This window comes from Labeo rohita, chromosome 13 (assembly GCF_022985175.1).
Source record: "Labeo rohita strain BAU-BD-2019 chromosome 13, IGBB_LRoh.1.0, whole genome shotgun sequence".
In the NCBI taxonomy this organism is placed as follows: Eukaryota; Metazoa; Chordata; class Actinopteri; order Cypriniformes; family Cyprinidae; genus Labeo; species Labeo rohita.
This window is the reverse complement of record NC_066881.1, coordinates 19,327,835-19,350,417: the sequence shown is the minus strand read 5'-3', so window position 1 is coordinate 19,350,417 and position 22,583 is coordinate 19,327,835. Positions and strand designations below refer to the sequence as shown.

General features: G+C 34.8%; 3 protein-coding genes across 5 annotated transcripts in view; all 3 read right to left on the bottom strand.

Annotated features, from left to right (window-relative positions):
• The window catches only part of rin2a (Ras and Rab interactor 2a), a 42,222-nt gene extending 36,673 nt beyond the window's left edge, over positions 1-5,549 (bottom strand). For 2 of the 3 annotated variants that reach the window (XM_051126283.1, XM_051126281.1), the window contains exons 1-2: positions 5,354-5,549; positions 2,190-2,278 (exon numbers count right to left, since the gene is read on the bottom strand). Coding sequence is in view for 1 of the 3 variants with exons in the window: in XM_051126280.1 (XP_050982237.1) it covers positions 1,162-1,218 (57 nt within the window). In the remaining 2 variants the exon portion in view is untranslated. Of the gene's footprint in view, positions 1-1,161; positions 1,246-2,189; positions 2,279-5,353 lie in introns of those variants that run through there. The other variant, XM_051126280.1, reaches the window with a different exon arrangement.
• A 1,504-nt stretch (positions 5,550-7,053) lies between these two features.
• si:dkey-187a12.4 (uncharacterized) lies at positions 7,054-10,152 on the bottom strand. The gene is made up of 4 exons (XM_051125247.1): positions 9,732-10,152; positions 8,830-9,047; positions 8,419-8,578; positions 7,054-8,295 (listed from the first exon to the last, which is right to left on the bottom strand). The coding sequence occupies exons 1-4, from the start codon at positions 10,009-10,011 to the stop codon at positions 8,069-8,071; spliced, it is 885 nt and encodes a 294-aa protein (XP_050981204.1). The 5' UTR covers positions 10,012-10,152; the 3' UTR covers positions 7,054-8,068.
• Positions 10,153-12,322: 2,170 nt separating this feature from the next.
• Positions 12,323-22,583, bottom strand: part of slc24a3 (solute carrier family 24 member 3) — a 92,362-nt gene continuing 82,101 nt past the window's right edge. The window contains exons 8-17 of the mRNA XM_051126044.1: positions 22,252-22,277; positions 22,088-22,141; positions 21,830-21,957; positions 21,575-21,735; positions 19,757-20,027; positions 19,416-19,582; positions 19,217-19,331; positions 17,814-17,926; positions 14,956-15,021; positions 12,323-14,875 (exon numbers count right to left, since the gene is read on the bottom strand). Coding sequence (XP_050982001.1) covers positions 14,726-14,875; positions 14,956-15,021; positions 17,814-17,926; positions 19,217-19,331; positions 19,416-19,582; positions 19,757-20,027; positions 21,575-21,735; positions 21,830-21,957; positions 22,088-22,141; positions 22,252-22,277 — 1,251 coding nt within the window. The 3' untranslated portion in view covers positions 12,323-14,725. The remainder of the gene's footprint in view (positions 14,876-14,955; positions 15,022-17,813; positions 17,927-19,216; positions 19,332-19,415; positions 19,583-19,756; positions 20,028-21,574; positions 21,736-21,829; positions 21,958-22,087; positions 22,142-22,251; positions 22,278-22,583) is intronic.

Sequence of the window (22,583 nt, the reverse complement as noted above, 5' to 3'; positions counted from 1 at the left end):
CTCAATCGATTCACTCAAATGCACTCATTCATTCAGAAACAAAACTAGCAGTTAGTCACTGAATCACATTTACTGTGTGTTACTGAATCATTTACTGATTGATCTATTCAAGCTCACTGATTTATTCAGAAACTTAACGAGTGATGAGTGATTGAATCTTTGAAACACGCTGATTCATTCAGAAACTAACGAAATTACTATTTTTATTACAGTGTAAAGGAATCATTCACTCATTCAATTCAGAAACAAAACAACCGGCTGTTATTATAAGCAAGCCAGTGAATCACTCACTCAATTGATTAATTCAAACAAACTGATTCACTCAAGGACACCTGAGTTTGTGTCAGCTCTGTACAAACTGTTTTTTAAAACTTCTCTGAAATGTCTGATCTCCATAGTAAAGTGACTGACAAGTAGGCTAAATTACTCTTGCTTGCAATCCAGTCTAATGCAGTTTCCGAATGCACAAACTTAAAAAATAATAATAAATACCCCTGAAACCCTAAAATCTGACTGACAGTTCTTTCAAGCTAAAGTGGTTTTTAAGCTCAATCTCCTGCTGCTGTGTCTGAAAGGATTGCGGAGAGACTCAGTAAGGCTCAGAAAAATCACATTAACAGGCACAGCTGCAAAAGCAGGCAAAACAGTGAGAAAACACACTCAAAATAGCCTCTCGTTACCGCAGACTGCAGCACAGACCAACAAACCCAAACCATCTGAATGCCACTGGTCAGGTTTCATAAGTGAAAACGAAAAGATGACCATTTAAACTTGATTCCAATACATGCGCTGATTCTCAAAATTTTATCTCTAGGCCTACTCACAACATGGGATGGGTGTGATCCACAGATCCCCAGACAGAAGAAGCACATAAACACACATTCAGAGAGAGCAGGCAGAGGCCAGCGCTCCACAGGATGTGGCCAGCTCCACCCCACATAGCATGTTCCAGAGCAATAACCAGACAAAATGAGGATCAAACAAAGATTTATACATGTGCTGACAAATTCCAGACTCATATGTCGGGCTGTTCTTGCATTTAAGCGCTTAGTATACATCTTTCATTTGGCTTCATCAAGTTTCCTTTTCTCTGCTGCCCTGAATCTGGCTCCGAATGCACCTTTTGATCTACTTAAAAGTTTCCTACTCCTCAGAACTTACCCATTCTCTGACTCTCCATTTCTTAGTTTGTGTGTCAGACACAAAAAGGTCTCTCATTCAGACAGTGCAGTGGGAAGCGTGAGGTGATTCCGTGGGAAAGGCTCTTGGCAGACTGGTAGCTTCCTGACTACAAGAGCTGATATCATTTCTGGAGTCCTGGACTGAACACCAAATGATCTTCCGAAGAACAAAACAATTGCTTCAATGTGCCCATTAAGCTATTATTATCCTTCTCACTGTCTTCGGAAAAGGTCTACAGCAGGTTATCATGATAAGAAGAGGTTTTCAATCCAGTCCAAAGTTTATATCTTTAGTTTCCACAACTCCTCCCAACCAAAACAACAAACCTGTTTGAAGGTTTTTAAATACCAAAATAGCAACGCTAAAGGAACCAAACAAGTTTTCTTTTCTAAAGCTGGATTCCAGCCACATCACATCATCCAAAACTCTTAAATATGAGGATGTATGCCAGTTATAAGGAACTGAAAACTGAGAAAAAAAACTTAAAAGAACTTTCCAGGTTCATTACAAGTTCAATACATCAATCGATAATGTCAATTACCCTAAAGAAAGCAAAAATCAGTTATAATAAGACATCTGCAAAAGAATTTAACAGGTGTCAAACTCATATTTTGGCTAAAGCACTCAAATCATCCATAAAGTTATAATATGTGTGGGTGTTGCCAGTATATCAGCAGAGACATGATGTCATGTACTTGCCTTCTGGTAAAAACATAGCAGAAAGCTGCTGAATAGATTGTTTCTGGCTGGTTTTACGGTCAGAAATGTGTAGGTAAGTATGCTTTCTAGGGGGTAAGTCCATATAATTTTCTGTGGTAATTGACGTTATGCACAAAAGCTGCTGGTTTAGCTTAACTGCATTGAAGCTGAAACATTCCTTTAAGAGACAATGAAGTCTGCATGTGCTGAATACAGTCTCACTTCAGTGGGAAAGACAGATAAACCACAGGATCTTGTTGAAATAAATCACACTTAAGAAGCAGACACGTAAAGCTGACTCTCCTTACCTAATCTGCGTGGTTTCCTTTACTTTAATGTATCACATCCAGGTCCTCCTTCATCAAGAAATCCTCCATTATTTAGTATGTCATTATTCCTACAGAACATAAAGTGAAGACAAAATAATTTTTCAGCCTTTTCAACCAACTTTCACATGTGCACAGACAGGCAAAATTTGGTAACGCTTAAATGCGAGTCAGTTGTTTTTTTTTTTTGGTTGTTGTTTTTTTGATGGGAAGATATAGTCAGCATTATCTGCTTCAAAACAGGCTTTAGTCATAATGGGTCTCAGTGTTTTAAATATTTGAGGTTTGCTCTGTGTTTGAACTTTCAATTGGCTCACAAAATGTCAACAAGGCAAAAATATTCGGTTTGGACACAAGAGTTTGGGGTTGGTAAGATTATGTTCTTCAAAGCTGCATTCACTTGATCAAAAATACAGTAAAACTAGTAATATGGTGAAACGTTATTATAAATGAAATAGATAAAGTTGAAGTCAAAAGTTTACATACACTTGATTCTTAATATTGTGTTTTTACCTGAATGATGTTTAGTGATTGTTGTTCATAAGTTGCTTGTTTGGCCTAAACAGTTAAACTGCCCGATGTTCTTCAGAAAAATCATTCAGGTCCCACAAATTCTTAGTTTTTTGTTGGCATTTTTGTGTATTTGAACCCTTTCCAACAATCACTGTATAATTTTGAGGTCCATCTTTTCACACTGAGGACAACTCATATGCAACTATTACAGAAGATTCAAATGTTCACTGATGCTTCAGAAGGAAACACGATACATTAATAGCCGGGGGGTGGGGGGCAAAAACTTTTGACCAGAATGAAGATGTGTCCATTTTTTAAATTTTCTTATTCCCCCGTGTTTTCATCAGTGAGTCTTTGAACCTTCTGTAATAGTTGCTATCACTAAAAAAAACACAAAAAAAAGCTGTGGTGTGGATCATTCAGGTAATAACACAGTATTAAGAATCAAGTGCATGTAAACTTTTCAAATTTTTATAAACTCAACTATTATTTTCTATATGCAAACTTCTTCTATGTGAAATATCTTATTCAGGTCAGTACTAAATAAAAAATAACATGCATTTTGTCTGATCCCTCTTATTTCGGAAAAATACTTTTGCAGATTCTGGTGTATGTAAACTTTTGACTTTAACTGTATTCAAATAAATCTAAAATAAAATGTTTTTTAATGTATTTGTGTGTCTGAATATATGATATAGCCGCTACTACTCCAGTCTTCAGAGTCACATGATTCTTATTCACTATAACAACTATATTATGCTGATTTTGTGCTCAATAACATTTCTTATTATTATTAACAGAACAAACAGAAAGAAAACAGTTACTGTTTTTTTTTTTTTCACATAGTTGTCTGTTATAAAGGTGAATAGCACACAACTGAAAGGAAACAACAAGCAAGGAAGTGTTTATGCAAAAAGTCTTAAACGTATGCGCAGTTTGACATGCTACAGTATCGCTTTATGTGAGTCTTTGGTTTGTTTTTCAATTTTGTGGTTAAACTAAATCTCGCTTATCTCATTATCTCATTATATCTCTCACTTTACATTCATAGCTCTGATCTGCTGACCATAAGAGATCATATTTCATTTCAAAATTGTCGAGCTATTTAATCATATGTCCACCACATTCATTTAATTCAGTATAACAACTCTCAGTACTGTCAGCAGATACTAAAATTACCATAATGAAGACACCTCATTCACAGCTGACACCTCAGCTTTTGAGCAGCCCTCTTGGTCACAATTCTGGCAAACCACAACTTAAATAAAGTAAATACGACTGCTATGTGGAGTAATGAAATGGATCAAAACATTCTCTGCCAAACTAATCCAATGCCAGTCACTGCACAACTCTGAAATTCTTGTCAAGTGACGCACGTTCTGGGCAAAATCAGTTAAGTTACTTCCCTTTGCCTGAGACTAATCCTCTTAACAGGCCTCAGAGCCACTGCAGAAATATTGGTAGGGAAGAAGCAAAAAATCTGGTGGGACGATTTTAAGCAAAAAGTTAGTAATGAATGCAATCAATTTGTCTGATAGCATTAAAGGAGAATTGATAAAGCACAAGTGGTGGATATGTAAAAACACTCACTATATTATAGGGACTTCAATAGACTTCTACTGTTTTTATACAGGCATGCAGATTTTTTTCATTAAGCTATTTTCCTCATATGAGCTGTTAATTCCTCCTCCAAATGTTAATTTGAGGTTTTACTGTCCAGAGACATTTGGTCATCACAGGAAAACCTGACACACACACACACACTAGCTTCAAGAGATGCCAAAATTTAGCAAACATTTAACAACTACCTGTTCTGATGTAATTATCTCTACAAAACGTATTGAAATCACTATGTACTTGTTAAGAACAGTACATTGAAACTACTAACTTGACCCCACAACTAAGTTTACTTCCCTCTGTTTCAGAGTTCACAAAGGAGCATACATAAGAGGAAGTGCATGCAGTTTTCCAGAGCAAATATGATATGATCTTTCACATGAAATTTTGCATGAAATCAAAATGCATATTATTCTAATAATACACTTAAAAACACTGTTCAGTGCTGTACTACAGCTTTTGTTTTTCTTGGTTACATAACTACCATCTCTACCATTTACATAAGATGTATATGAATGTGTCTGAAAACCTGACTCATGCTCATGACATCATTTAGGGTATCAATAAGGTACAGCTTAATAAGTTTTTCAGATCTTGACATATTGGACTTTCCTTGAGACAATCCTTAAAACTTTCAAAACTTCATGATTACATTCAACAGTAACCTGCATAATACAATTACCGGCTGACAACAATAACAAGTTTTTCTTCATGTCCACAAAGCAAGTGGTAGTTAGTTGCTAAGTATTAAACTATCCTTAGCAGCGTTAACCCAACATATTTAAAACAACATTAGTATAAGGGTTAATTAAGCGTTAATAAAACATAAACAAAAACTTAATAATAACTTAAAAAAACTTAATAATATATGCTCCAAACTTTTGTAACCGCCAATTTTTATTTTAACACGTAAAACACAAAAAAGACACGCTTTAAATGCATTTAAGTCTAAGCTGTGATCGAAAAACAAAACAGTCGCCTCAGACTCACGCTAATAAACAGTGTGTGGGACTCACCTCGACGGGTCGAAACCAAAACACCCGCTAACAAAAGCGCAGTTACGCATTAATAAGACCTGGATGCTGTTTCTCCAAAGGCTGAGTTGCTGGTAAGAGTTTTAGATGTTCCTACATGACCGAGTCGAGGCTGTTTCCTTGTACTTCGCAAGAAAGACTCATAGCTGTGTTAAAGCATGCGACCTCTCCCGGCAAAAACAAACTCCAGGAGGAGAACAAAAGTTGATGTGCATTAAGTTTCACGTCACGTGTTCCAGCTGGGAATGTCTTTGGAAGGGAAAAGCCTTTGTTAGACCCACCAACCATAGATGTTATTCAGAGAGGAACATGAAAGAACCGGAAAGACAGTGGAAAACTATAGAGGACCGAAGCTGCACAAATCGAAACAATTAAGAAAATGACCCGGTGGGCTAAATATCTCTAAAATTGTACTATTAAACGTCCTCGAATGATTTTTTAAAACAAAGAAAGCAAAGCAAAAACTACCAAAATAACACTTTTATGTTATTATATATGTGATATCACAAACATTTTGTTAACTGTCATTTCCAATCAAGTTGTATTTTAGCAAATTATGCGAAGAGGTGTTAAATGCACTACCAGTCAAAAGTTTTTAATATTTTTTTAAATAAGTCTCTTCTGCTCACCAGTCCTGCATTTATTTAATCCAAAGTACAGCAACAACAGTAAAATTGTGGAATATTTTTAATTTAAAATAACTGTTTTCTATTTAAATGTATGTAAAAATTTAAATTATTCCTGTGATCAAAGCTACATTTTCAGCATCATTACTCCAGTCTTCAGTGTCACATGATCCTTCAGAAATCAATCTAATATGCTGGTTTGCTGTTTAAGAAACATTTATTATTATTATTATTATTATTATTATTATTTTTAAAACAGCTGTCATTTTTTCAGGATTCTTGGATGAATGGAACGATCCAAAAATCAGCATTTATCTGAAATAAAAAAAACTTTTGTAAAAATATACACTATACCACTCAAAAGCTTGAAGTCAGTATAATTCAGAAGAAATTATAGAATTTAATACTTTTTTTGAGCAAGGATGCTTTAAATTGATCAAAAGTGATGACAAAGACATTTATAATGTTACAAAAGATTTATATTTTAGTTAAATGCAACTTAATAATAATAATAATAATAATAATAATAATAAAAAAAAATGTTTTTGAGCAGCAAATTAGAATATTAGAATGATTCCTGAAGGATCATGTGACTGAAGCAATGATGCTAAAATTCATCAAATAAATGCAGGCTTAATGAGCAGAAAAGGCTTCTTTAAAAACATTAAACATTTTTACTGTTCAAAAACGTGACTGGTTGTGTATAATAGTAAGGATACATAAAATACTAACTAAAATTAACTGGAAGGGTCTGACATGTTATCTCCATAATAGAATGTGATTAAACAGCACACAGATTGAAATATGATGGATATTACAATGAAAATTAGACTGCTGGACATTGTTGGTTAACAAATTAAACACTATAGTGAGATGAAAAAAAAAAGTGTTTGTGTTTGGTCAAAAATAATAATAATAATAATAATAAAAACAAATAAATAAATACAAAATAATTTTATACTAATAATTCTTACATGAAGTAAAGTGAAAAGTAAATGTGTCACTCTATAAACATCAAACACTCAAATAACACAAAAGAAATAACCACAGAAAAAGTTCATGGATACATTGTTTGTTTTTAATGTATTTTTATATATGTCAGGAAGCAAGAGTTCTTAGAAAACCTTTTGAAAACGGTTCACATTGTCAAAGATACCAAGTGAGTAAGTGCATTTAGCTACATTAGTAAGCAAAGTCATTAAATTACATTTGAGAAATGTTTTTTTTTCCACAGCAATCTGACATTTTCTGCGTTGTGACACTTAACTCTTAAATGCTTGAAATTCTTAATGCTGATGTCCATTTATAATCAAACTCAAGTAACTACAAATTGCACTAAAATCACGCAAAACATTCTTAACAATTTCCAACTTGCAAAATGTATGGCAAAATTAAAAACGGAAATATTATTGCCATAAGCATTTCAAACAAAACATAATTAAAATAAAATTACAGGGGCAAAATAATCATAATAACAGACCTATTTACATTTGCCCATTACTTTTTAAAAATCAATGCTGTAATTTGAAAATCTCCAAACTGTGCACATAACAACAGTATATTTTATTGATAGTTAACCCCAAAATTTAAATTACCCATGATTTACTAATCTTCAAGCCATCCTAGGTTGTATTCGTCTGAAAGAAGAAAGTCATATACAATTAGGATGGCTTGAGAGTAAATCATGGGGTAATTTGCATTTTTGGGTGAACTATCCCTTTAAAGCATGGGTGACAAACTTCGGTCCTGGAGGCCTGCAGAATTTAGATGCAACCTTAATAAAACACACCTGAACCAACTAATCAAGTCCTTCAGGCTTAACTGAAAACTGCATAGTATGTGTGTTAGAGCAGGGATGGAACAAAACTCTGCAGGGCTGTGGCCCTCCAGGAACTGAGTTTGACACCTCTGCTTTAAAGAAAGCTAAGCAAATACTATAATAGAAAGAATATAATATGCCAAAAGAGAAACGCAATTTGAAAGCCAATCCTTCACACTCTTTTCATTTCTTCATTTACTGATTTCACTTTACTTGTCTTTGACATTTAGTAATCCAACACTTGTAGTGTAATTATATCGTCACCTGAATCTCCCCAGAATCCAGCTGGTTATGGTTAAGCTGGTCTTGATCCTCCACACTACTGTCATATTTGGGACAGATGAACTCTACAGGTTTCCAATGCGGTCTTCGTCCACTTCCTCTTTGCCGGAAAGGAGCAAACCGCAACCATTTCTTCACTACATCAGCAAACTGGTGGTGTGTGGCCTCCTTTCCCACAGGTGTCCTCTTCAAGGCACCTGAAAAAACAGAGTTAAAACAATCTTTCACATGAGGACCCTAAAAATGTTAAGGATCCAAAAAAGTCAGTAATAAACCTGAAGATGCATCTGCACTCAAACATGACTGTAAAGACTGCTTACGAAATAAAACACCCTGCAGTCTGGTGTTTCTGAAGCTCCGTTTTTGTCCTCTGCCAACCCAGTTAAGCTCTGAGCCCACACTGAAAGAGAGCACAGCGTGCATAAGACGCCGGACCGCGTCATCTACCGTAGCTCCGCCCATCCGTGAAAGGTGTGACACCTATGGAAAAAATCAAAATATGAAGTAATAATTAGTGCAGAAGGGAACAGTGTAAATGTAGAAAGCTGTAAAACACAAGAAACACAAGCAAACAATAGTATTCTAAACATTCTGAAACATTATTTTGGACAACCACCATAAAATGTAAACTTCCTATCCTGATTGAGGTTTACAAAGTAACAACCTATTATTATATGCACTGCAGTAACTGTAGATTGTAGAGTAGATTCATATTAATATTTTTTTTGTACCATTCTCTTCTGGGCTTCAGTATCCTCTAAATGCTGCTCCGTTTCATCAAGCTGTTCCATTGTACGTAGTGGCAGATCTATGTCAAGCGGCTCGTCCTCCTCTTCACACACCTGTCCATGAATCCTGGCCTGCAGGTCTTTCAGAACTTCCCACTGCCTCTGTTGCTCCTCCTTGATCTCAATAAGGAGTGATATGATTTGCCTATGGGCGGCTGTCTCTGTAATTGTAAAAAATATATACATATATACAATATATTTGTTGGATTATTATGATGTTTTTATCAGCTGTTTGAACTGTTATTCTGACGGCACCCATTCAATGCAGAGGATCCATTTATGAGCAAAATGTGCGATGTTACATTTCTCTATATCTGTTTCAATGAAAAAACAACCTGAGTGTGAGTACATTCATAAAGCTTTTCCTATTATTATTATTTTTGGGGGGTATTACTTTAAAAATATACATCGATATAAAATTTGCAATGTCAGTTTCATTTGTGAAAAAAATGTTGCCAATAATAATAATGGTGGTGGTTTGTTTACTAAATAACATTGCTGATAACTGTTAAACAGTTTATAGATATAGAATACAGCTATTATTTAGTCATTAGGTGCATTTATCATATTTTATCTAAATAAAGAAACAAATGTCCAGAGCTGTTTAACACACCAACAAGTTAAAAAGGAAATAAAACTATGAAAGTTTAACGATTTTTTGTTTGTTTAATAAGATAATAACTAACCAAGTACTAACTAATATCTAACGTTATATCAAACTTCTCAATTCTCAAAGCAAAAGACACTTTTTAACAAGACAAAGTTCCATAATGATAGAAGGGAATGGCTGTTTAAGTCCGTTTCAAGATAAACGTGAACATTTTACTCTTTTCACTTCACAGTACCTGATGATGAAGACGCATCTTCGCGCATCAACTTTCCCGCCACTCCTGCAGGATTGTAGGACTGTGAATCCGCGCTGAAATTCACCTCGGCCCGCCCCGGGATGTCTTCTGCGCTTCTGCTCAAGTCTCCTGGCAGAGGGTGTATATCCTCTTCAGACACCGCTGAGCGTCTCTGTGCCATGTCTGCCATGTGTTTACTTACTAAACCCTCCGCCCGGCGGTTTATGGCCCAGTTCACGCGACTGACACTGCTTGGATCCATTTTTGTGGATGTTTTCATCCACTCACAGACGGCACTTTATGCAAATTTTAATCCTTTAACAAGCATATCTTAATAAACACTGCGATATGTGCGAGAAATAGGCGGAAATGGTTATCAAACTGTCCCCAGCCAGCGCACGTATCACGTTACGCAAACGTCACAGCAACGTTGGCAAAACGTTGGGAGTTTGGAATTAACTACAATTCCCACAAGCACAGCGCCGCGGTGACGTCACCCGCTGCTCACAGGCGCGGAGTTAAATATAGTTAAATCTCATTTTTGACAGAAGTACATCGCGTTTGCTGATTAATACTAATATAATCTTTGTCACTTTCATTTTATTTAGTTTTACGTCTTTTTTGTGTGTTCTTTGTGAAATAAGGATACGAAAAGTTGAAATGGTTGTAAATGAACCATATAAATAGTACTAAAAACAGACAAATGTATTACTAAGTTAAATATTTATACACTGTGAACTGCAGTAGATTAGGTTATAATTAGTTTCAATATGCAGGCAAGCGCTTTCTTTCTCTTACACACTCACTGACACACACACACACACACACACACACACACACACAGTCTGGTTCATTATCTTTGTGGGGACTCTCCATAGGCGCAATGGTTTGTATACTGTCCACACTGTATTTTCTATCCCCTTACCCTAACCCTACCCCTAAACCTAACCCTTACAGAAAACTTTCTGCATATATATATATATATACATAGCTACTCATTCCATTTATTCAGTTTTATTTTATGCTACTTTTTCATTGTTGTTTAGTCTTATGGTTGTGTGGTTTCAAGGAATATTTGTCTTCACGAGTAAGAGATAAGAGAATGTCTCAATTTCAAGGATTTTAATGTCACATGATGGTGTTGTGAGGCAGTAATTTTCCATCGCTATTGCTTGTGATATCATAACACTGGCTGGATTTGCGTTGGTCAGACGAAGTCTGAGCATTGAAACATACACAACTGAGATTATTCAATAAACTCTGCTCTTTTTCTTCTTCTTTTCAACTTTTAGGCAGATAAAACTAATACAGTTAGGTACCAGACAAAGCTTTGGGTATTAGACAACTGTGGAGACTAGTTGTTCTTTTACAAGACAAAACATATATTTTCTGACAGGATCTGTGTCTGGAGATATTTGGCGTGGAGGCATAATCTAATGTTTTGCTTTAAATCTACTAATATCACCAGGTTTGTGTAAGGTTTGGGGTATGTTTGAGGTTTAGGAAATAATATCTCCTTAAATAAACTGTATTTATTAGATGCCTAAAACCAACGTGTGGATTTATGCATGCCATTACGGCTGAAATGACAATATGCGAACAATAGTGTTTACCTCAGCAAAGATAATTTTAATTATGCTCAAGTAGCAAAAATGTACTCTGATATACAACTGAAACACCTGAACAAAATATTTTAGTACATAAAGCCAACCACCATTCTTTTTATGACTCCTGAAATGCAGAAGACATCAGTTACTTCGAATGAAATATCTACTTTATGCTTTCATAGGAGAATCAAAAGCCCAGCAGTTTTCCATTGAAAAAAAGAGAAAGAAAACAAAGAAAACATGCAATAATCTAAGAGGTCTAATTTCACTGCTGTCCGTCCAGTGCTCAACAATGTGTAATAGTAATGAACATAAATAATTCCTTATATTAAAATATCCCATGCGATTTAGCAAACCAAGGGTGTTTAATCAAACCCTCAACACAATAACAACAAAAAAATAAAAGAAACAAATAAAGGACCCAAACATTGTACAGTATCTATGAAAATATAGTCAACGGATATACAGGCAAAGACAAAAATATGAAGACATTTTCATGTATGTATAATTATGTACATCAGCAATGCATCACCCTGTAAAAGTCACATTTTTAAATATGCCTGAATCCATTAAGTAATATCAGCAGACAAGAAAAGGAAATATGAGGGAAACTTGTCTAATTGTGGGCTAATTGGTTGTGCATGCCCTCATTATTTATTTATTATTATTATAATTATTATTATATAATATTTGTGCGTACAAATGAACAGCAGCGCTTTGATTTCCAGAAGTGATGATGACCAAACAGCATTTATCAGTACGTTATAGTCATTGAATCTGATTAGTATGGTTGATATTGCAACCATAAACAAAGGCATTAATGTGCCACAATCTGTAAGCAGCAGTATTCATAGATTTTGGATCATCAGAGTTGCATTGAAAGCCAATTTTACTATCCTTAATATCAAGCATAGAGTGCACAAACTCTATTAAACCTTACTGAAATATATAGTAGCGTATATATACGATTCAAAGAATGTGATGTGTCATGTTTAGGATTTACAAGAAAAATACAAACACAGTAATTAATCTAAACATTATTGCATTTCATGAACAAAACTTTCAATAAACCCTGCCTTCCCGACATCTTTCTGATAATACCCTGCTTTGCAAAGAAAAAAAGAATAGACTAACAATCTTCAGCATCCAAACACAGCTTGTACGCCCTACTTGGATTACACCTAGCTTATATTTATCAGGAATATCACATTGCTTAAACCCTAGACCTGCTGTTGCATTTTTGGAAAGTAACCTAGGCCTCGATGTCTACTATGACTGATACAGAAAACGAAATATTGTGTTCATATTTGCTAATATATTCTTTCTTTTTTTACATCATTGAAAAGAATGCCCTACAAAGTGTGACCTTTGATTTTAAACATGCTCTGACAGTAAGCTGACAAATTAGTTTTATGATCTAAAGGATAAATATGCAGATTCACTTGAAGCACACTCTACAGAATCTCTAAACGTTTCGCGTTACAAAATACAAGTTTTGTGATAAAAAATACTTTGCTGCAATACTCTTCCAGATATGTTTCTAAGTCACCTAAATTCTATTCTTAAAATATGACAAACAGTTAGACACCCAGTGCATAAAACACAAAAATTTCCCTGTAATGTGCCGTCAGACTAGAAAACCTGCATGAAGTTGCTATCTAGACTAAAACAGTCCAAAGAATCGCTACTTTGTCAGCTCACTAAAAAACCTCCGTTAGGAGAAAAAGTCCACGCATCCACACATTGTGCCACAGTTAAAAGCTTACAGCTGTGATGCATTATGGCGGTGTCTTTTTCAAATCCCCAGAACCAGAGGCGTACAAAACAAAGTATTTAAATAGTCCTTCTAAAAGAAGGGCGAGAAATGAGCCCCGGACACATCAGGATAAAATCCGTATTATTAACTGCATCCTTGGAAATGAATTCTGATCCTTGTTCTGCTGAGAGAGGATTTCTTCAAAGGAAATTCCCGGATAAACTCTAAGATTAGAGTGGCATGCTAAGAGAAAAAATGACTTGACCTCTTCTAGAGTGAAATCTCATTGATTTACATCTACGGTTTGACGTTGAAACAGTCTTATCAACGTTAAATAGACGTTAGCTTCATTTTACCAGGACACGCTCCTGCTAATCAGCTTCTTAGGTTTGTGCCTCGCTCACTCCATTCGCTCTAAAATGGGAACGGATCCATCTTAAATGTCAAAACGGTTAAGTATAAAATATATATATTTATATATTTTCCCTTACTTGCCTGCCAAAGTTTTGAGTGTTCAAAAAATCTCTACAATTGCCTCTGACGTCACGTCACACCGATATCAAATAGTAGAAACTGTTTTACGCATTAAGTCAAAGGTGCATCTAAAAGGGTGCATAATATTCAGAGATGAAGGAGAAGGAATCCAGTAGAAAAGGCTGACACACAAGCTCTGAAGGACAAAACGGCGTAGCCTGGCTGAAACTCCAGAACGGTCTCTTCTTTGGGACAGCTGTGGGTTGGTTTTGTTTCAGTACGTCGTAGGAAAGTAATGTGCATAAATAGTTCTCAATAAATTAATAAATAAACCTTTCTCTGTTTCAGTATATACAGAGTGTTAAAGACAAAAGAAATTTCATAAACACATCTATAGAAACCCCATATATCACACAAGAATATCTTCTCACTAAACATAAATATGTTGGTTGTAGCGTTCCAACATGTTTCCACACAGGTGCAAACAAATGCCCGCTGTTTTTCTAAATGCGACAACTTTGATCTGACCTTTCAGTTTTATTACCTCCTCTGCACCGTAAACATATTCTCGTCGGAAAAATGTAGACACTAATGACCCTGACGTCCAGATCAGTCTTGTAATATGAAGGTGACTTGGTAATGCCCAAATTAAAAGGAGGACTGTATACAAGTATTTCCTAGAGGTCACCAGTACCTTTCAGTAAAATAACGAACCCTCATAAATCTATAGTTTCACCGATATTAATGAGTCCAGCCACTTCTTCAGTCATATAGCAGCTAATAAAACAAATACATTTACATCATATTCTTTAAATATGTAATATGCAAAATATTTTGGAAAAAAAAAGTATTCACATCAAACCAGGCAGTAGTCATCATTTACCACGTTTTTGTCCCGTTAGAACAGTCTTTATATCAGTCAACAGGACCGTTCTTCACACACACATCCTCTCTCTCCTCTTATAACACCACAGATCCAGAGACTCTGTCAATATTGCACCCATTGGAAAGAAAAAGAGAGGATCGATAGAGGATCAGCTAGATCAATAAATAAATATCCCTTCAGAACGAGAGCCGGTCTGCCTGTGAGCGAGGACTTGTGCCATTGTCCTCACAAGGTCAAGGAGGGAGGGCCAGGGCCGGGAAAAGGAACCGTCTCATTCCTCGCGGCAGGTGGGCAGATTGACGAAGGTAAATATGTTGAACTCGATGAGGATGGAGAAACACAGGAAGACAGCGTACATCAGCAAACAAACGAAACCCAAACGCTTGTCCAGCTTCCACTTGTTCAAATGTACACCGAGAACCTGAGAGGGAAAGATGGTAGACGAGGATGAATTTCAAAGGACATTTGTTTGAGTAAGTGTTTTTAAATGCTCTCACATACCGTGAGAAACACAGATGCCAGCAGCAGCCCAACTGAGAAAATCAGGCCTTTACTGTTTAAGTGAATCTGAAAAGAAATGGAAGAAAAAGTATGTTAGAAAATGTAAACAAATATACAGTGTCTTGCAAAAGTATTTAAACCCCTTCATGTTTTGTTATGTTGAAGCCTTATGTTAATAACGTTTTTCCCACATTAATCTACACTCCATACACCATGAAGACAAAGCACAAAAATGAATTTTGATTTTGACTTTGCGAATTTAGAAAAAAAAAACAAAACACTGAAATAAGTACATTTTCAAAAGTATTCATACCCTTAACATGCTACTTAGTTGAAGCACTTTTAAAACCTCAAGTCTTTTTGGGTATGATGTGACAAGATTTGCACATCTGCATCTGGCAATTATCTGCCATTCTTCACCTCATCTCTTTACCTCTCAAGCTCTGTCGGGTTGGATGGGTGTTGACAGACATTTTCAGGTTTCACCAGAGATGGGTTCAAGTCCAGGCTGTGGTTGGGCCACTCAAGGACATTCACAGAGTTGTCTATAAGCCACTTCTGCTGTGAACCTTCTGCCCAGTCTGAGTTTCTGAATGCCCTGGACTAAGCTTTCATTAAAGCTATCTCTATATTTTGCTGCGTTGAGCTTTCCTTCTACTCCCTATGCCCCTGCCGCTGAAAAACAGCCCACAGCATGAGGCGGCTATCTCCATACTTTACATTTGGGATGGTACTGTGCAGGTAATGAGCAGTCCCTGGTTTCCTCCAAACATAATGCTACATATGATCATGGAGCTCAACTAAAGTGACCATCAGCTTCTTGGTCACCAGTTTAACCAAGCCCCTTCTCAATCAGTTGGTCAGTTTGGCCAGGAGGCCAGCTCTAGGAAGAGTCCTAGTTGTTCCAAACATCTATTTGGAACTATGGATAACGATAGCTACATGCTTCTGTGAACCTTCAATGCAGCAGAATTTTTTTTTTTGAACAACACTTCCCCAGATGTGTGGATTGACAAAATCATGTCTATGAGCTCTACAGGCAGTTCTTTTGACCTCAGGTGGACCCTCAGCTGTTAGACCTTTTATTGAGAGGTGTGTGCCTTTTGTCACATATTAACTCCACTCAAAGTGTAGTAACATCTACATGCAGTTGGAACGCTCCTAAGCTAAATTTCAAGTGTAACAGAAAAGGGTGTGAATACTTATGCAATGGAATCATTTCCACATCATGGAATCATTTTTTAGGAGACTGATTTAGAAATAAGAAGTCATTTAAAGCAGTTTAACATAAGGCAGCAACATAACAAAACGTAAATAAAATAAAGGGGTTTGAATACTTTCGCAAGACACTGCATAAACAAATGTAACAAATTATTTAACATATAGAGACTCAAAATGTGTGTTCAATTTAGACTCTTAAATGACTATTTTATTTTTGTGTAATTTTTGTGTCTGCTTCCTGACAAATATTGGATATTTAATTGTTTATTATATTTTTCATTTTTAGATATGTTTGCTATCATGTAACTTTAACTTAAAGCTGTTTTGTCTAAAAAACATGGCAACACTTTACAATAAGGTGCCATTCTTTAATGTTAGTTAATGTATCACCTAACATGAACAAACAATGGACAATACATTTCTTCCAGTATTTATTAATCTTTGTTAATGTTAATTAATAAAAATACAGGTGTTTATTGTTAGTGCTTGTTAATTCACAGTGCATTAACTAATGTTAACAAGCACAACATTTGATTTTAATAATGCATTAGTAAATGTTGAAATTAACAGCAGCTAAGATTAGTAAGTGCTGTAGAAGTATTGTTCATTCTTAGTTCAAGTAGTTAACTATTGTTAACTTATGGACTTTATTGTAAAGTATTACCAAAAACACTCATAATTTAATAAACTGAAAATGTAATGTTGAGCAAATCTCAAAATGAATAGCCATTTTTCATACTTCTGTGGAACTTATTTAGACAAAACAGTATAAACTTATACTATTTAATCATTATTGGCTATAAAATCAAATTATTATCAGTGCCAGCACATCCCTAATATTCACACTATTCACAGTGGTTTTTAAAAATGTTTTGTTTATAGATTTTACCCAATTAAATTATTTTAGACCTTAAAAATATTTAGAAATACATGAATTACATGTAATCTGGATTACGTATCCAGATTCCAAAAATTAAGTACTTGCAATTATATTAAATTACATTTTTAAATACTCATACAGTTACTTTATTAATTAAAGGATTACATATTATTCACATGGTTACATGACATGCTGGTAAACAGGTGTAATGTTTTATATTTTTTTATCATTTATTTTGAGAGATTTATTGTAATTTTACATTTTCATGATTTAATTAATCATTACCTTTTCATTAAATTTGCAAACCCCAGTTTGGGAAACTTGATGTAATATGATGATTAATGCACTATATGTTGTTAATAACAATGAATGGAATATATTTTCTTTCACTTTGTAGATTTATATTGATATATTACACGATAAAGCTTTTTCAATAAATGTGATAAACGAGTTAGATCAAAAGTAATCTATAAGTAATGAAAAAGTAGCCTGATTATCTTACCTAAAATGTGTAATGTAATGGATTACATTACTAACTGCAATTTTTGTCATGTAATTTGGGATCAGTAGCAGACTACAACCGGTAAGTAATCTACCCAGCACTACTAATGGGCTACTGCTACTAACAGGTTCTGAGTGCTATTATGACAAAACCATCTCCTGCAAATAATAACTAAACAAAGTTTTTTCATTCCTTCTAAAGTTTTTACAAAACAAATCATTAAACAATATCTCTATTATAACATTTTCCACTTACTGTGGAGCCATAGTCGATGGCCAAAGTCTGGAGGGCCCATGGCAGACCAAGCCCAATCAGGATATCAAACACATTACTACCAATAGAGTTAGACACTGCCATGTCACCCATTCCTGAAAAAGATAGAGAGACAGTTGAGACTGAAATTGAATCAGCTAATACTTTCATTTCTGCTTCAGTCTTAAATGAGGAAGTCACCACTGGCAAGATGGGATTTTAGTAAAACTACTGAGAAAAAACAGAACAAAAAGGCTTGTGCTGTTCCCTTTTGCCACAAACTTCAAAACCCACAATGCACTTTTGACTTTGGAGTAGGGTTGCCAGGTCTGCAAAACAAAACCAGCCCAACTGCTATTTTTTTCTGGGGTTTTCCCCTCTGTCGAAATAGCACTCTGTTGACATAGCATTCCCGGAGAGGTGCAGAGAGATCGCTTTAAAAAAATGGACTAAAAAAAGAACCAGCGGCAACAGTATTTTTTTCCACAGAAAAAAACTGCTGACTTGGCAACATTGTTTTGGAGCTGGCCTTCTCTTGATCTGACTTTCCGTGGGCGAGGAATGAAAAATATAAAAAATGAAAATAAGGAAAATGAAAAAGTTTGATCCCTGAAGTCTCAAACTGTCGAAAAACCACCAGATGACACTAAATTATGCATTTTGCTATCAAACATACTTTTGCTGACAAATAAATGTGATATCTGGGTGTAAGAAACAGGAAGAAAGAGTACACATTGTTCATTTACATAGAGTGTATACTGGGTCATTCTATAATTGTGGGTACATCTCATGTCCGTGAAGTATATTTTTAATATATTTTCATCGGTATAAAGACCGATGCTTAATTTTCTAGTACACAATTATATTCCCAATAGAAGTTATGCTCTCTCTCTTTCCCCTAATATTGGTTAAACTAGCAAATCTGTGTCAACAGTGTTACACAAGTATTATTGCTGACAATTTAACAAAAACTTATGAAAATATATTTCTAAACATCCAATATGCTCAGTAGTTCCAGGCTTCCATGTTGAGTATAGGCTCAAAAAACTAAAAATGTCAACTAAGTTACCTGTCAACTGTGTTACCCAGTAAAGGTAACATGGTGGACAGTAGCAAACATAGATGCTATTTTATGCACATACTCCTACAGATCACCTTTATTTATATAGCACTTTATACAATATAAATTGTTTCAAAGCAGTCATGCAAGGTCATGTTTGGGTTTTTGGGAAACGGGAAAATTTTTTTCTTCACCTTATCAAATTCTAAATGTAACCCTAATTATAGAATGACCCTACTACTGATATTGTAACAATAGAAAGCTGGTTGAAAATCTGCAAACTCATCTTCTACATGATAATCAATAATAATGCTAAAGCATGAAAAAAAAAATCATTTGTTCCTACCTTGACGTGCGACAATTAAACTGGCCAAACAGTCAGGAACACTGGTGCCAGCAGCCAAAAAAGTGATGCCCATGATGACATCAGGGATGCCCATAGTGTAACCAATCACTGTGACCTGCGACGAGAGAGTCAACATGTCAATGAATGTTTCTAGAAAATAATTTATACATTTAAGAATTACTTGTGCAGCAAGTCTTACCATCCAAACCATGATGTAAGAGAAGAAAGCAATCCAGAGGGTGGAGGAGATGAACGAGACCATATACCAGCGCTCCCAGCGAGGCGTGGCACAGTTGGGCACCGTGAAGAACAGCAGCAGACTCAGTGGCCAGGCCAGCAGCCACTTTAGCTTATTTAAACCCCCACCTGCACAAGATCAGGACATCATTTAGATCATTAGTCTATTAACAGACACTTTCATTTAAAATATATCTTCTGACCTCCTATCAGGAACACTTCCTGTTTATGGACAACCAGAATTTAACCTGAAATTATTTACAATAATCAATATTTTTTATCAATTATCTGCAATAAATGTACCGGGGCAGCGGTATGGTACATAGGGTCCTTCGTTGTCATCTTCTTCCTCTTCCTCTTCATCGTTCTCATTGTTCTCATTGTCCTCGTTTTCGTTTTCTGTGTCAGTGCCGGCTTCAGCTCCCCCCCTGTCGTCATCGTGGTGACCTCCCTTTCGCCCGTTCAGGCCTCGGTCCGGTCCTGCCAGCCCATTTTCCACCCCACGCTTTCCTGGGATCTTTACGGTCACCTCTGAGTCCCCGTTACTGAAACGGCTGTTTATCAGACGCTGCCTCTGCAGAAACACACGCACACACATTCATTTTGGGTTAACAAATAGAACATTCTGAAATACAGATACAATGACTAACCTCTTCAGTTAATTGTGACTTTATTTCTCACAACTGTGTGAGATTTACATATTTATTTCCCAAATTGTGACTTTTTTTATTTCAACCTGATCTCACAATTGACATTTCGTTTTTCTTTCTTTTATAACATAATAAGAAATGTTTCTTGAGCTCCAAATCATCATATTAGAGTAATTTCTAAAGGATCATGTGACACTGAAGACCCAGTATTATATCAATATTATGTAATAGTTTTTATTTTTTATTTTCAGTTTTAGATACAGTTTTAGTGATTTTGTTGTTTTTACCATTTATTTATTTATTTATTTATTAAATATTTCTACATATTTTTTATTATTCTTTATTTCAGTACAAGTTCTAGTTGTTTCAGTACTTAGTTATGTTAGTTAAAGTAAAAGAAAATGATAAATGATTACTTGGTAACTAACTAAAATAAAACAAGTTTATTTGTTTACATTTATTTTATTACAATTCATATATTATTTATTATTTTATTTTAAATGTTATTTATTTTATTTTTCAGTTTTTTAATGATTTTAATTTTAGTTTTAATTTTAGTTTAAGTTAATGATAACAACCCTGTGAAGACTGGAGATTTGCAATCATAGGAAAAATTACATTTTTAAACATTCAAATAGAAACCAGTTGCTTTAATGTTGCAATAAAATATGTAATATTTCATAAATTATTTCTTTCAAAAATGTTTTTGCCATTTTTATTTATTTTTAAATATGTCTATATCTTTTTATTATTCAAGACTAGTTCTAGTTGTTTTTTAGTATATAGTTATGGTAAACTAAACGAAAATGATATATGATTCCTTGGTAACTAACTGAATTAGTTTTTATTTATTTATTTATTTTTAGTTTAAGTTAATGATAACAACCCTGTGAAGATTGGAGATTTGGAAATTTTAAATATATTTTAATATTGTGATAAAAATATGTAATATTTCATATATGATTTCTTACAAAAATGCTCTTGCCATTTTTATTTATTAAACTAATTATGTTAGTTATTATGTTAGTTAAACGAAAATCATAAATGATTCCTTGGTAACTAACTGAAATGAAGTTTAAGGTTAATTGTTAAAATGTATTTTATTAAAATTAAATTTTTATTTAATTTTATTTTATATTTCAGTTAACACTTATTTTATTTTAACACTTAGTTTTTAATTTTAGTTTAAGTTAATGATAACAACCCTCTAAAGACTGGAGATTTTCCACCACAGAAAAAATTACATTTTTAAATAATATTTTTTCAAACAGAAAACAGCTGTTTTACTATTGCAATAAAAATATGTAATATTTCATATTTGATTTTCATATTTTGACTTTTAATAACATTGCAAAATCTACTAAATTTAGCTGAACTTTGGTTTAACATTGTATGAAATCTAGATATGCATCTAGTTCTGTGTTTGACATAACTGTATTTGTAAAAGTGTGTGTGTATTTGTGTGACTGACCTCTGTAATAAGCATTCTGGAGGCCATCGTGAGGCGTGTGCGAGGGGAGAAGTGGCTGGTGATCATGATTCTCATTCCGGCCTCAGAGAACGACAGCTGATGAGGGTACGCAGACAAGAGTTCATCCACCATCAGCACTGATGGCTTCCTGTGGAAATTTGCTAAGAGTGGCAGAACAACAATGCCGAAATTTATATTTTTTGTTACAAAGCAGTTGCACACATGATCAATATAAAACAGGACCGCATGCATTACCTTTCTTAAGCAGCACAACTGTGGCATCGCACCCATCGTCGATGTCTGTGTTACTGGCTGTGCCGTTACCCAGATTCGCAGAGTTCTTTTTCCGCCGCTCGATGTAATGAACCACCCGTGAGTTAAATCTGATTAACACCAGGAAGGAGAGTTAATAAAATCAGCAGTGATGTGATTTACTGATGTGGAGTAGATACAAATAGCAATGAATCCATGCAATAATGAAAAATTTCCATAGCAACAGAATAGAGAACTTACTTCATTAATAAAATGTAAAATATGTACAGCACTATTAGGATGAGCGATTCCCACCTGAGAAGAGGAAAAAGTAGTGTAAATGACTAAATACAAAACAAAATGTGAAACGTTGTAATATGAAAAATTAAGAGGGTGATCTGGAGTAACAGCAGGTTTAATCTTACCATGTCACCTTCTCATCATAGATGAACTTGGGAAAAAAAAAACAGTAAAAGATACATTTAACAAACAAATCCAATTGACAAAGCCAAATTCCTTCAAACTTGTTCTGAAATGTTACACTTAACCACCAGAGGGCAGGATTATCTTACTGTAAATATGGGCCCTGAGGAATATAATGGAGCATGTATATATTCATACATATGTTGTATTCATGTGACATATTGTATGTGTATATATGTATGGTTATGTACATGAATGTATATATACAGCATATACACACGCACACAGAAAAAAATATGGATATCATGTACGTATCACCCATTCCAAAAACTTC